The 15891-nt window shown below is 42.6% G+C and overlaps 1 protein-coding gene across 6 annotated transcripts in view; it reads right to left on the reverse strand.

Moving 5' to 3' along the window:
• The window catches only part of LOC147624773 (uncharacterized), a 161923-nt gene extending 151098 nt beyond the window's left edge, over window positions 1-10825 (reverse strand). For all 6 annotated transcript variants that reach the window (XM_086817998.1, XM_086818000.1, XM_086817996.1 and 3 more), the window contains exons 1-4: window positions 10487-10825; window positions 9839-10143; window positions 9672-9733; window positions 7265-9527 (exon numbers count right to left, since the gene is read on the reverse strand). In XM_086817998.1, coding sequence (XP_086674124.1) covers window positions 7265-9527; window positions 9672-9733; window positions 9839-9943 — 2430 coding nt within the window. In that variant the 5' untranslated portion in view covers window positions 9944-10143; window positions 10487-10825. The remainder of the gene's footprint in view (window positions 1-7264; window positions 9528-9671; window positions 9734-9838; window positions 10144-10486) is intronic.
• Window positions 10826-15891: the final 5066 nt, after the last annotated feature.

The following is a 15891-nucleotide window of genomic DNA, read 5'->3' on the forward strand; positions in this document are numbered from 1 at the left end:
ATTTTATCTTCTTTGTAGATCTCTTTTGTTGTGTGAAGAAGAAGAATTTTCAGCTTCTCACCTTGTGTGTTTTCTTCTAGGGTTTGTGTGAGTGTGTGTGTGCTTACAAGAGCTCAAGCTCTCTTCTCCCTTGTATCTTTTCATGGTATCAGAGCCTGGTTCATGCTAAGGCTGAGCAGTAAACAAGAGAAGCATAGGAAGTGGTACGAGGGTAAGAGCTTCATCTACTCTTTCCCACGGATAATCCGGCATCTCCCGTGGAGAGAGTAAGGCCCTTAAAGTTGGTATACGATATTTTCTCCTTCAGTAATAAAACACTCCAAGAGGAAGGGGGAGGCCGTTGACCCATTCCAGCCTCTATGCGGTGTCACATTTGCACATCTCTCTTTTACAGTTTTGTGGATTAAGTGGCATATGTTTAAGGCTGTGGCCAATTTCAGTGTTTAATTTCATTAATGATCAAGTGTTTTGCGAAACCCCCGAGCCCTTCGAAAGTTACATTAGAATCAGAGCATTGGCTCTTTCATACTCTTGTGTGAACACAATCTTGTTGGAGTATAGACACTAACTATTAGTGTAGTTAAATACAGTTAACCTATCCAGTTATGGGAGCAATCATGCGTCAAGAGCAAGAGCATAAGTCAACATGCTCTATGGATTCGTGGATTCGTGGAATCTATCTTGAAAGCATAGAATTGGCTTAAATATGCCTACTAAGTATTGGCTTAAATATGCCTACTAAGTATTCTCTTCTATAATCATTTTATTAATCATTTCATCAAGCTCAAGACAACCTGTATGGACATACATCTATTGGGCTTTATGAAGAATTGGCCAAGAAAAGCTAAGTATTCCTTTTTTTTTCTTACATGGGATTTTCGAATGCCTTACCCTTGTATCTTTGCAAGGAGAAAATGGTATATATACCTAGATGAACCCAGGAACATGTCCAAATTCAACTCATAAGAAAGTGCAATTTATAACCTCATGGTAGTCATCCACAAGACAATAAACCATCAACTCCATATTGCATAGTATAGACTAGATACTACGACAATCCCCACTAACGTCATCAATGCCCCATAGTGGGTGTAGAACTTGGTATCAATATTGAGTGTATTTCAAGAAAGCATTGATGTGCTTGGTCTATATGGTTTCTTATGACCTTCCATAGATGGGATATGATGCATTAGTATATGGAAGCGATTGTTATTTGAACTATGGACCATGTTCATGGATTATTTCGATGTATCTATGGGGATTTCTTTCTTGGACGAGATTTATATAGATATTGGGCTTCGCAAGCAACTTCTATGGACGAATCTCTTCGGGTTTATAGAGAATAAATATTTCAATATCTCATGGATATGATGCTTTTATGGATTTTTCTATCAACGACCAAAATGTTGATAAACTATAAGTCCACCCCTACTCCAAGGTGTGTGGTCAGCATGGAGCATGCGGTAGAGTTACGGTAATGATTTGGTATGACAACTCATTCCATTGACCATGCCAGTATGGGTCTACGCATTGCCGGCTTTACAAACCAATATTTGCGTGTTATGGGACACGCACCGTAGTGGTCTTCCTGCATGGTAGTACTATGATCGAAATACTTCATACTTTGGTGAGTTCATTAGAACTATGTTGTTGTACATGATTTTCTCACTGTGTGTATGCGTTGGACTGGCGTCCATGGATATTGGTTTATGCTTATGCATGGGATTGACGCCTGTCATGTGATCCTGTGGACATGATATTCCACTAGGGCTTGATGTGTTCATGCCTAGAATGTCATGTTTGGGATTAGATGATCAGCTAGGACTATAAGAAAGAAGTAAAAGCACTAGGGGTGCTACTAGAAATAGCAGAAATCTTTCTGAAGGGAATTAGATGAGGAATTAGTATCAATGAATGGGGAAAGTGACCCCTTTAAACTGGCCATAATTAGTAAGCAAGTTGCAAGGTTTTGAACTGTGCAATTCCTTAAGAATCTCCAGCATTGCCTCACGGAAGTGAATGAAGGCAATATGTGCAATTACAAGATTCTTTGCCTGCCTTCCAAGCCAAGAACAGAGAAGAGATAGGTGAAAAACAACATATTGGTAGTCTTCTAGATGGTTGAGTACAAACCAAATTGCATGATCAAACCATATGATACTGAATTCACAAGGGGCTTGTGGATCCAAAAATTTACAGGCAAACTTGAGATAGGGCCTGTGTACATTCTAGACAGTCTCTGAGTATAGTAGTCTGCACCTATTTTTGTGAAGTTCATAGGTCCCTTGGTGTTCATGCCCGGAATATCTGGTGGACTTGGCTTTCTCGGCTGAAACTTGTGTCTATGTGTACATGGCCGGAAACGCCTAGAGAACTAGCTTCAACTGGGTTTGGTACTTCGTGTACTTACCTAGCAACATCCTTGGGCATAGCTTCATGAACGGAACTTGGTTGGTTAAGTGCATGCGTGTATTCCTGTATGGCCAATTGGCAAGGGATACCATGTCACCTAGTCCATGATATGTGATGGAGGAAGGGTACCTTTGGACTTTACTTGAGCACTCTACACATTGTTTAGTATGTCGTTCTCATAATAGTGGTTTTACGGTGCATACTTGAGTTTGGATATAGAGTTTCCTTGTGAACATCCTTTGATTATGGACATCCATTGGTTATGGAGCTTCTTTATGGGCAGATGGACTTCCTTATGGAAGTATGGTATACAGGTATACAAGTCTATGGATTCCTAGACTTCTTTTCTAGGGATTTGGATCCATCCTAAAGTTTATGGATTATGTTTATGGCTCCCTTTTATTGGGATGGGTTATTCTTTTTGGCTCCCTTTATTTGGGAAGCACTGGACTTATGGAACTCATGTGTTATCTCATGGATCGAGGATTTCTCTCTCGATTTCTGTTGGTAGACAAAATGCCTTTAACTATGTGTAGCAGAAATGTATATGGAGCACCAAGATAACTATGCTTGTAAGTGATTCTCATCTTATGTTTCACACCTGAGCCCACCTCTCATCCAAGGTGTGTGGTCAAGGTACCAAGACGGACTGCAAGTGGTAAGAGTGGACTGAGTACCAACACGGACTGCAAGTGGTAAGAGTGGACTCACGCCTTGTTGGCAAGGGACTTATGTCTACGCCAAGGGTAGGTAGACTGGAATCTGTTATTATGAAAATTTATTTTGTCTCACCCATTTATTTTGGGACATAATTATGATATCTACACTTACGGGACTGTTTTTGTCTCGCCCTTTTATATTGGGAATAAAAGGACATGATTACAAAATCTGGACTTATGGGACTGTTTGGTCTCGCCCATTTATTTTGGGACATCTGGACTTATGAGATTGTTTAGTCTCGCCCATTTATTTAGGACATGATTTTGATTTTGGTATTATAAAGACTTATTTAGTCTCACCCATTTATTTGGGACATGGATTCTTTCAATTATATTGGATTTATGAGACTGTCTCATCTTGCCCACTTGATGAGACATGATTATATCTTGGCTATATGGCTAGAAGCTTAAAGTTGCAAACAACTTTTAAGAAGCTGGGAGGGATGTCACCAGCCTGGACATTTCCCAATATGAAAGAGGTCTGGTGGACTCTAGGATGTCTAAATATTTGGAAAGTACAAGCTTTGGGAATGGGAGATTTTCCGAGAAAACAAAGGATAACACTCTTAAAATTTAGGAGAGTTGCTATTTTTAGCTTGACTCTGATGGAAATTCTATTCACGTCATTACGTCCGTAAACTAGGCAAATGGAGGGAGCTTGCTTAAGCACCTTTGACAAAATGTCTATGAGTTGAGAAATTTTTAGAGACGAAGTTTATGGGAGGAACCATCTCTTAAATTGGGACATGTGTCAATACAGTGGATCAAAGTGAGACAAGTGTTCTCAAACTCGTCACCTCGGCTCTCCACTTGTCATCATAGCCATTTTCACTCATGGGAGCCCCAAATCTATAAATTGGAGCCCTCTCTCTTCATTTAGAGAGGCTTTCTTAGTACACACTAGCCTCTGCGGAGTGGACGATGCACACCATTGTGCCGATTCACAAAACAAGGGATATGCTCGATCCGAGCAACTACAGGACGGTTATGGTTGGCCACGTGCTGGCCAAACTCTATGGTGCAGTGCTGGAGCAAGAGCTTAGCTTATATGCTGAGCGAGCAGGTTTACGCTCATCAGGGCAGGCAGGCTTCAGGAGAGCTTTCTCTACCCACTGACCATGTATTCACTTTGAGATGTATGATTGATCAAGCCAGAGTGAGGAAGAGAAAGCTCTATTGCTGCTTTGTGGATTTCCGCAAGGCATTTGACACAGTACCACGAGAGAGGCTCTTTCAGCGCCTGCAGTCTCTTGGCATACCAGCAGATATGACATAGGGCATCTATGCATTATATGAGCAAGTTTTTGGGCGAGTCAGATGTCCAGGAGGTACGTCCGAGACTATTGCTAGCACCATTGGTGTGAAGCAAGAATGCCTACTTTCCCCCACGCTATTTGGGTTATACATTGATGAGGTGGCTGACTTCATTACACGGGGGAGATGGAGTTGATTTAGCAGGTACCTCAGTACATATTATGCTCTATGCTGATGATATTGTATTAGTGTCTGAGTCCCCGGGTGGTCTACAGCAGCATCTACATGCACTCGATGATTTCTGCACACAGAGGGGTCTTACTGTGAACCTTGGGAAAACCAAGGTTATGGTCTTTCATACATCGAGACAGGGCAGGAGTCAGCTGACATTCACTCTCGCAGGATGCCAAGTGGAGGTGGTGACATCATACGTGTACCTAGGGGTTACCTTCTCTGCAGCAGCCACACGCTTCACCATGGGTTCAGCAGCCAGAGCTAGATTGACACGGGGATATGCAGCATTGGCTATGCTAGAGAGACAGTGCCACCAGGCGCATTTTCAGGAGCCCCGGACGAAGGGGTGGCTATTTGACACATTAGTCACACCGGCATTGATGTATGGAGCAGCAGTATGGGCACCAGGCCTTGCTACCCATTGGTGGACACAGATAGAGAGACCACAGACCCTCATGATGGCATGCATGATACGCAGCAAACTGTCAGTACCTCATGACATTATCGGAGCAGAGTTTGCTGTGCCTCCTATGATGGTAGAGGCCATATTTCAGACTATATGCCTGCTAGACAGATTCAGAGAGATGCCACAGGACAGATTATCATACAGAGCTTTTGAGGCATCTAGACAGTTGGCTGAGGCAGGAGACAGAGGATCATGGTATGCACAGGTCACACATTGGTTCTCACAGCATGGCCTAGACATGGATCATCTACCACCATTCCAGTATGACAGGGATGCACCACATATCCGTCTCTCTCATAGTGAGAGGAACAGAGTATTGAGACAAGATCTATGGCAGCTATATACACGAGAGACATGGATATCGCCTACACAGCCTCTTCCACTGAAGATGCTATACTACAGAGATCACCTCATGAGTATCACTGATGATGGATTTATAGAGAGGCCTAGATACATGGAGAGCTTTTACCACGCGGCTCCCGAGTGGCTATTGGTCAGCTCAGAGTTTCATCACACCGATTGGAGATTGAGACTGGCAGAGCAGCACGGATCCCCCGAGAGGAGAGGGTATGCAGATTGTGCAGAGAGGAGGTGGAGAGTGAGAAGCATTATGTATGCAGATGCAGAGCATTTACAACCATCAGAGAGAGAGATCCCATTTTATTCAGAGAGCCACATTCCCTACGCCAGATCTTTGAGGCAGCAGACCAGCGCATACTGGGGAGATACATTCTAGACATACAGCGCCACAGAGAGACATTATTCCAGGCTCAGACAGCTCCAGAGGGGGGGCGACAGACACAGATTACTACATTTTTTCAGAGATCCATCCCCCTCCCAGCCCCTACACGGCAGGGAATTACTCTCCAGAGAGCAGAGACACTTAGAGCCCGCAGGAGACAAAGGACACCTGGCTTTCGGACACCACGCCTATACCAGAGAGAGATGACAAAGATCAGAGCTCAGTTTCACAGAGAGGGTGCGGAGCGACTGGCTCGCTTCAGAGCACACCCAGGCATGTTCTTCAGGGAGCTATGGACACCCCTTCACTGATGTATACCATTTTATATCCCCACTATGGTACAGGATGAAGCTAGCTAGGTTGCATATCATGATTGTATACTCCATGCATATAGCTTTGCATTCTCCTAGTAGTAGAGCTCCATCCCCTGCACACCCAGATTCAGCTTTTTTATTCAGTACTTTTTCATTTTGTTGGGATGACAGAGGATACCCCATACAGGTACTCCGATTTGTCTCATAGGCCGAGTTCGGTCTTTTGGAAGACGTTAATAAAATCTTTCTCTCTCTCTCTCTCTCTCTCTCTCTCTCTCTCTCTCTCTCTCTCTCTCAGGCTACCCCTAAAGTATACCGGCTGTTGGGGATTGTTTTGAAGGTTTCCATCGCAAAGAAATACTGAAGGCAAGGGTATTTAATCGTTGTATTTGTTGTACCAGCCCTTGTACCTGCTATACCACCAATGTACCTGCTGTTCCAACTCTATTGCTGAGTTTTTCTCACATATGGCACCCAGAAGACCTGTGGTAATGGGGAAGATTAGTACCATCAAGTGGAGAGGTTGTTTACACACATTCATGGGATACTTTGGGGCTTCTCTTGATGAGCCCGAGTGTATGGTCAAATGATGGTCGTTTATGGATAATCCAACATCTCCCGTGAGGAGAGTAAGGCCCTCAAAGCTTGTACATCATATTTTCTCCTTCGGTAATAAAATACTCCAAAAGGGGGAGGGTTCCGCCCATTCCAGCCTCTACGCAGTGTCAGACGTGCACATCTCTCTTTCACTGTTTTGTGGATTAAGTGGCATATGTTTAAGCATGTTGCCAATTTCAATGTTTAATTTCATTAATGGTCAAGTGTTTTGCAAAATGCCCAGGGCCTCTGGAAGTTACATGTAGGACTTTCATGCACACCTAGTGGTGCTCTCCTCGGGAAAAGAAAGCCTCAGCGGACACCTGTGTATACAACAACTCCACAATTTAACATATTGAGGCCTAGATTGGAATTTTGTTGTGAGATGGCAAAGATGGCTAACCATTCCATTGCTGCATCTCAATTTCCATTTAGCATGGACATGTACTCCCATGTATCTGTTTTCAAACAACAGGGATAGGGAAAAGTTAACTTTGAGCCTCACAAGCAAATATATTGAACAGACCTGGGGCACTTGATCGTTTTCTCCATCTGCACCCTGCATTCCTGTAAGAAATGCTGCATCCCTGTCCAGCCTAGAAGCTCTCTCTGAAGATGGATCAGCACCCTGCGATTGCTTCCAGCCACTGTCATCTTGACATGCTGAGGACATAGAATGATTAGGAGGATCCTGTTTCAAGCCCGCTTGGATACTATCTTTACCACCCAATGATGAAGATTGATCTAGCAAAGATCCTGTGATGCTTAATTCTGAGCTGCCTGCCCTCTGGCTTCCGCAACCAAGTCTAACCACTTCTTGACTGATTTCCTGTGAATGGGACGGTTGGTACTGCTGACCTGGTTGCCTGGCAGCATACAAGCTAAAAGTTCCATGTACCCCACTGCTTGCCTTGAAAGAATATCCATGTGTATCTGAGCCTGACACTCCCATGCCTGTTATAGCCTCCACACTGCAAGGCCTGACTATCTGAACACTTGCACTACCTTTGCTTTGGATCTGTTCCCGTGGATCTGTATTCCACTGATTCTCCAGACTTTGGTTTTTTTCTGTTGTAGATTTACAGGATGATTCTGCCTCTAAGAGCATTTTCGAAACAGGGCGCAAAGAACTATCCACTGAAGAAACAAGGGCATTTGTTGCTGGAAAAGTTCCATGATGATTGAAACCAATAATTTGTGCATTTCTCCACTCCTCAACTGCTTCACCAGTCAAACCCTGTCTTTTCTGTGCATATGTTGCATGTCCCCTTTGCATCCCATCATTGACTCCTTCAAAACTACCACTGAGTGTTGGATGTGCCTGATGATCTTTGGGAGGAGGACAATTTTTTAATTGGACAGCAGGCACACCTCTTCCAGCTTCTGTGCTGTGCAAACTCAAGGCATTCATGGCAGAGTGCCTGGAGTCGCCTGAGTGCAACAATCTTTGTGCCTGATCCAGCTTGCTAGGTACCATATCAGCCGACATCTTCAGAAGCTTACCATCAACACCTGCTGATCTAAAAGCAGAACTCATAGAATGGGACTCATTTCTGTCTGTTAGTCCTGAAAAAGCTAATGTCTCTGATTGTTTGCCATCTCTTTGAACCCGAACTGCTATACCCTTGTTATCATCCACCCCCCTTTCTGTCAAACTCTGTGCACTAAGCCCTTGTTGATTATCAATCACATGCCACGATGCTAATCCAGATGGAAGTCCTTGGCTCACCTGCGCACTCACCTTTGCCACCAACCCATCAAATGACCCTGGAATAGGAGAATTTTTAAACCCCAACGCTGCATTGGAAATTCCAGAAGACCTGAAATGAGGTCCTTTATCAAAAGCACCGCCTGGTCTCATCAAACTTGGCACTTTCCTTGAACTGGCTTCTTCTACTGGTGTGTAAACTTGCGGCACTTGCACATTAGATGTGTAGATTTCTGTCTGTTCAGTTATCTGTGACGATTGCTGATGAGAAGGAACCGATATTGCTGAAGCCAGAGGTAAAGGGGACCTGATATGAGTTTCTGGTGGGCTGTTGGCGGCCTTCTTCTGAGGTGAACTGGGCTTGTTGGCTGGAAGCTCAGCCCCTACTTTGGCCTCCATGGATCCACTAAGCTTTGGCTTGGAATGTTCTACAGCTTCGTTCCTGTTAGGTACCCCTGAACTGCCATGTTGCATGCTTTGTTGAGACTTTTGCACTTGCAAATGAGAGGGCTCAATTTCTTCTCTTTTTCTTTTCTCTCTACGTTTACCAATCACTGCAACATCTGAAGTAGCTTGAGCCTGGGCAGTTCTCTTTGGCTCCCGGTCTCTTTTGTGGATTCCGGCAGGAGCTTGTTCTGCAGACAAGTAGCTCTTAGAGTTTGATACTTCTACACCTTTGGCATTGATCTGTTTTGCTAATCGTGTAGACATCCCCGATGCAGCTGTTGTACTTCCTATCTGGGCCTCCATGCTTCCTGCAATTCCACCAAGTTGCATTGGGGTTTGTCTAGCCAAACCTAAGGAAGGTGCTCTCATTTCCTTGAAGCCATCCTCAGCTGGAAGCTGCTTTGCTGCAGTTGAAGACCCTTGCTCAGCAGCAGCTATGCTGGCACCGGTGCCTGAAGCTCCAGACCTTTTATCTTCTAAGTTGGCTCTCTCCATATCTTTGCCTCCTGGACCCATTCTACTAGAGTTTTGAGGGGTAAACTCCCGCCACAATGGCTCACTGGCCGCAAAAAAACCAGATGAAAAGAAAGCATTCTGATCTATGCCATGCTGTTGAAGAACAATCTCCATAGCCCTTCAAGCAAGGATATAACCGTTAGAAATTATCAATAAGTAAGATTGTAGAAAAAAGCTAGGACCTCGGACACTCAAGAAGGAATCAGTGAAACCATAGCACTGTCCAAAAACCTAGCCCTTGATGAAACAATGATATGACTACCTGTGAATGACTTTGTAGGGAAAGGTTTGTTCCTTGTTCTTCATTTTCATGTGCTGGCACATCTGCACACACAAAGAGCATTCTTTGCAAATCAAAGTACAGCCACATACAAAAAAAAAGCCTTCAGAGGCTTTCTAAGATCTAGGTGATTCTGCATATGATCTTACCACAAAAAGCCTGGTGGCCAGCTTTGTAGGCTCATCAGTCCCATCGTCAATGAGCTTCCGAAGAAAAATCGAAGCCTCATGCTCCACGTTGGCAGATGCTGCCATTTTTTGCACACCGTGCAATGCAATCCCTTATCGTGTCACATGCAGTGAATGCAAAGCACTGCCAGCCTTGTAGGTTTGTCTGCCCCATTGACAATGTGCCTCTGTGAGAATATATCAACAGCGGGCACAACATTGGCAGATGCTGCCATCTTTTGGCCCCTACCAAACCCTCGCCGTTTCATTTCCACACCTACAAATCACTGCCATTACAGGTTGCCACAGTTAGCTGACGAAAATCTGCAGCTGTGCTATGCCATGGGTCTTCCAAAATTCTTTCTTCAAAAACTGGGGTGAATCTCTGAGCATGAAAACTGATCCCAGGTAACGTTGTGAAAAAATAAACGGCAGCCAAATGAATAACTTTCGCAAATATGATGTCAATTGTGCCCTAAGTTCGGCACTTTCACGCTTCCATATCCATCATCGTATGGACATCCAATAAAAAGTAATGCCAAAATAATCGATTCACATAGATGAGAATGCTAATCGCACAGAGATTCTCTGATTGAAAAAATAGAGAAGGCAGGAGGAGTGTGACAGTACCCTTTCTCTGCTCTGATGAGGAAGAAATGATTTCATGAAACGCTCCGCTTCTTGCATCCACCATAGCTCTGCGGCGAAGAAGCAGTAGCCGACATCGCTTCGTAGTTAACAGGCAGAGGTTTGGTTTTGCTCGACCTGCAGAATCTAGGGCTACGGCAAATGTGACAGAGTAGATGCAGAAAAAGAGCGAGGGTACGATGATGATCAATGATGGCAAGCAGATGCACGACCGGCCATCACACGACAGAAGAAGAAGAACAAAAAACAAAGCACTCTCCCTTTCGTTTGGTATTCCTAAAGTTTTTTTTTTCAACAGCCTGTGTGAAAAAAAAAACAATCATATAAATATAATAATATTGGTAGTTAAACATAAGAAATGGTTTTGTTTATATTTAATATATAGATATATATATGCTATCTATATATTATATATCGCATACTTAGCGCTGTAATTTTTTGTTTATTTATTAATTGATGAAAACAAAGTCCCTAAAAATCATCTCATATAATTTTGTATATATATTTAAAAATAATCACCTAAAAATCATACTTGTATACATATCATATTCTCCTTAAAATCATCTTGTATTGATAAGACGGTGTATACGTATTATATTCTCCTAAAAATCATCTTGTATTGATAAGACGGGGCTAACACCCTTACCACAAAAGTAAAATTCATTTAAGACACCACGTTTAACAATTGAACCATAAATTTGCCAAATTTTAATTTTTATCACCCTTGATATACAAATATAAAATTCATTCAAGGCAAACTTTTAATTTTTCAAAGGTGGCACCCCTAGCACTAACCCTTACCACAAAAGTAAAATTCATTCAAGATAGCACCTTCAACAATTGAGCCATAAATTTACCAAATTTTTAATCTTTATCACCCTTGACATACAATAATAAAATTCATTCAATACAATACCTTTAACAATAGAACCGTGTTTTTAGCAAATTTTAATATTTATCACCCTTGACATATTATTATTTTTATATTTATAAATGAGAGGAAACCTTTTAACAAGCACACTTGAAATCTTGTGCATGAAGCAACATAAAATAAGATTTTTTTCCAAAGTATGAAGCATGTGTACAACTAAAACAAGACTAACTCACAAGTAGAAGAAATACACTTTACAAGAAAGTTGCATCACTAATGTGTTGACATGGAGACGAAACTATCTTCTCTTAAACTCTAAAGATTTAGGAAAAATTTGATCAGAGCATGCTTCTAAAGTGTCGCTATCTTCATCATCAGAAATCTTAATTGAATTATTTCTTTGGGAGGATTTTGGCCAAGATAGGTGTGAGTCAAAGGATCAAAATTAGGGATTGGTTGACATTCTTCATTGAAGTATATGCCACCCTTCGAGTCCATGAAGAATGTTTTTTACACATTTTCACATAGCACGAGCTCTGGTGACATGCATTCCATTCTTGGTATTTGGAATGATCCATGATGGCACTTGAAATTCCACCTACACCTTCTTACCTCCTTTCCCTTGTCCTTCTCCTCCTCTTTCAGTCCTTGACGTGAGAGAGAGTGACATAGATAGAGTGCAATTTGTTGCCTCCCATTCTCACACATACACACACACACATGGGTCATCCCCTTGTTGAGAGAGAGAGAGAGAGAGAGAGAGAGAGAGAGAGAGAGAGAGAGAGATTGTCAACCTTGCATGGACATTTGACACTTGCACATGTTACTTAATAAGGATATCTCATTTGATTTCCTTCTGAGAAGAGAATGGTTTTACAAAATATGTAAGCTCAACACGCACCATCACGAGGGAAACATATTGGTGAAAGAGTGGTTTTGTATGAATTAAAACAACTATATAAAATGACATCATATTTTTGTTGATATGTAAGCCCAACACGCACCATCATGAGGGAAACATATTGGTGAAAGAGTGGTTTTATATGAATTAAAACAACTATATAAAATGACATCATAAACCCAAGTAATCATTAACTTTTGAGCATCCTTTGCTGAGTGACAGCATACGAAGGAAGTTGCATAAGATAAAAAAACTCACAAGAGTAAAATACTAAGCTCAAGGTGAAGGATGGACAATAAACAATGATTTGTGATGGTTTGCTCAAGGTGGAGGATGGACAACAAACGATGGTTTATGATGGTTTACTCAATGGGATGGACAACAAACGATGGCTTATGATGGTTTGCTCGATGGAATGCCTTGTACCTTCTTAGTGATGTGTCTATTAAGATCCATTTATCAATGAAGCTTTTCTTCAGCAAACAATGCCTTCATATGCCCACTACACATAAATAATTGATCAATGGTTTGCAATTATCTCCTCGACAAGAAAGAGAAGGTGGTTCTAGATATGCCTTTTACTCATCAATAAACATCAATAATTGATCGATGGTTTGCTTGATTGGATGCCTTATACCTTCTTGGTCATGCATCAATAATCGATTGATGCCTTATACCTTCTTGGTGATTGGATGCCTTATACCTTATACCTTCTTGGTGATGCATCAATAATCGATTGATGGTTTGCGATGGGTTGCTTGATGGGATGCCTTATACCTTCTTGGTGATGCGTCTATGAATGAAGCTTTCCTTCAACAATAATGCCTTATCAAATGGGAAAGAGAAAGTCGTGTTCTAGATATGCCCACTACACATTAATAATTGATAATTCCTACTAGCTTACTTTCTTTTTAGAGAAAGGTAGTAGGATGCCTCCATATGTGTGAGATCTAGTACTACAATATGTTATCCATAGCATTGTTGCCTATTGATGCAGCTTCTAGGGTGAGACTAGATGAATTGGGGGCCAACGTCCCAACAAAAATGCACACATTGTTCTCTTTTGATGTATGAGAGATAGAACAACATGCCCTCTTCGAATGCCTAGCCTATGCTACCATTTGCACATGTTTTCCTCACTTATCTGAGGAAGATTGTAACATTCACACCTTCCTCTCGTCACAAAGGTGTCCACCTTTCATCTTGCAAATGCTCTACCACTGAGCGACACTTTCTTTCTAATCCTCCTTTTGTATATGCATGTCACGCCTTTGTATAGGTCTCATACACTGTATTTTGACCTCACCATATGGTAATATGATCTCTCTCTCTCTCTCTCTCTCTCTCTCTCTCTCTCTCTCTCTCTCTCTCTCTCTCCCCCCCATCGGTCCCCTTAGCTTTTCAGTTCTTAGCTTTTCAGCTTTGTACCTTGTACCTTTTTCTATTATCTGGATACCCAAAGGACATTGACAGTTGTATATTGTTTTGTCTCATAGGCCGACTTCGGCCTCTAATAGACGTTAAAAACTCTCTCTCTCTCTCTCTCTCTCTCTCTCTCTCTCTCTCTCTCTCTCTCTCACACACACACACACACACACACACACACACACACCAAGATGAAGAGATCCCAAAAATGGGAGGCCATGCACTTAGAACTAAATACAATCATTGACAAGATGGAGAAACAGCTCAAAGAAGATAGAGAAGCACCCCCTTAGCATATCAGGAACATCCTATGATATGCTCACTAGCTCAAAAAAGCTAGAGAAGCACCCCCCCTCGACATATTAGGGGCATCCTAATATGCTAGGAAGATACAAGAGATAGGGAAATTAAAGAGCTCAAGAAAGCCCATGTAACCAAAGTGGGAAATCTCAAGGAGGAGCTACATGTATGCGAAAGCACAAATGAAGGAAGAAGGGGGAATTAATCCCCCCTTGCCTTGGAGGTTGAGAGCTTGAAAACAAATAGCAAGAAGGTTTAGTGGCCACAAAGAAGGGGATGGAGAAAGGGTGGGCCATGGAGGTTAAGCAAAAAAAAAAGAGAGAATTAATGGACAAAAGTTGTGCGAAAACACCCCCTCCCACCCCCATCATACATGGTACCTTGGAAGAGGAAGGTCCACACTCTTGATATGAGGGTGACACGACTTAATGGGACGAAATCCCCCAAGGCTAACACTGTAGCCCTATGCAAGAAACTCTCTAAGGGGAGAAGATGTACCTAGGGGATAATCTTACCCAAACCTAGTAGGGCACAGATGGGAGAGAACATGCCCAAGGTGTACAAGGCCCACAAGGTGAGGAACTGGGTAGTATACAAGGATGGGTGAGTCATCATCATGGAATGACATCCCAAATAGGGGCACGGGGTCTATGAGACCACACACCTAGAGCTAGAAGTTTGGAACTACAATGAGACACTATGGTTGAGTAAATTGGGAGACTCAGAGAAGTTTATACAAAGAGCAAAATCATCTTTCTCATAGAGACCCACTAGAGCGCAAACAGAGGGCTACCACACATTTTTGGCTACTAGTGGGCATCCGCCTACTACCAAGAGGAGGCATGCACATGTGATGAGGTCGGTGGCTTTGGCAAAGTGTTGGTATATTCAAGACGCAACTAGAGCCCATGATTACCATAGTCCATAAGGACACAGAGGCACGCTTTATGTGGGTGAGAGGTCAGATTGTAGAGATGTTTACACATTGCAATCTCTAACTTCCCACCTAGGAAGTCCTTATATGCTATTCTAGAGGAGGGAGAGCAATTTTATCCCCTCCATATAGACATCATTGAGTTGGGTGAAGTTCTCCTTTTAGAGGACATCAACGCCAAGCCTCAGAGTGAGCAGGTATTTGTCTATGACTTCAAGGAGGAGTCGACCATGCGCAGGAGATTGTCTCGAGCATCACAGGACACAAGGGACAGTACACCATCAAGAAGAGAGTTCCATGGGCTAGGGGGACCAAATTGGCTTAGCCATATTCGATAACGAGATGTCCCGTTGGCCTTCTTTCGAAGTTCTCACATGCTTCCCACATGGGGGAGACTAGAGTACACAGTGGATGACCTAATGGGATCTCTAGCTTTAGTCACATCCATACATGCCTTCACCATTCCCATTTCCCCCTCGAAGTTAACCATGTCTATATCTCCTTTAACCTTAGCTATTCCCAGCCATCCTCCCCACACCACCTATCTCCCACTACACGCAGGTTCATTTCCACCACGATGGGGACTCGACTTACTCCCAACCACCATGACATTTTAAATATGTAGACCCCAATCTCCCACTAGCTGGCCTCACCTCTCAGCTCATCACAATCTTACACACCTTCGTCATAGCCACATTTCCATTCACCAGATCCTCTATCATCAGCACCATGCCCCAAAAAATTGTTATGATGAGCAATGCTGCATAACCACATGTGAGCATCTCCTACATGGGGTTGCAATTAGCCAAATCTAAGAGTGAGATGCTTTAAAGATTAACCAAATCTGAGAGTGAGATGCTCAAAAGATTAACCAATACATAACCAAACATAAGAAACGAGCATATGTTAAGGGCTGATATAAGGATTTATACCAATCTCTCAAAGGCTGATATAAG

Source organism: Cibotium barometz, chromosome 24 (genome assembly GCF_041138505.1).
Source record: "Cibotium barometz isolate CiBa-2024 chromosome 24, ASM4113850v1, whole genome shotgun sequence".
NCBI classification, from domain to species: Eukaryota; Viridiplantae; Streptophyta; class Polypodiopsida; order Cyatheales; family Cibotiaceae; genus Cibotium; species Cibotium barometz.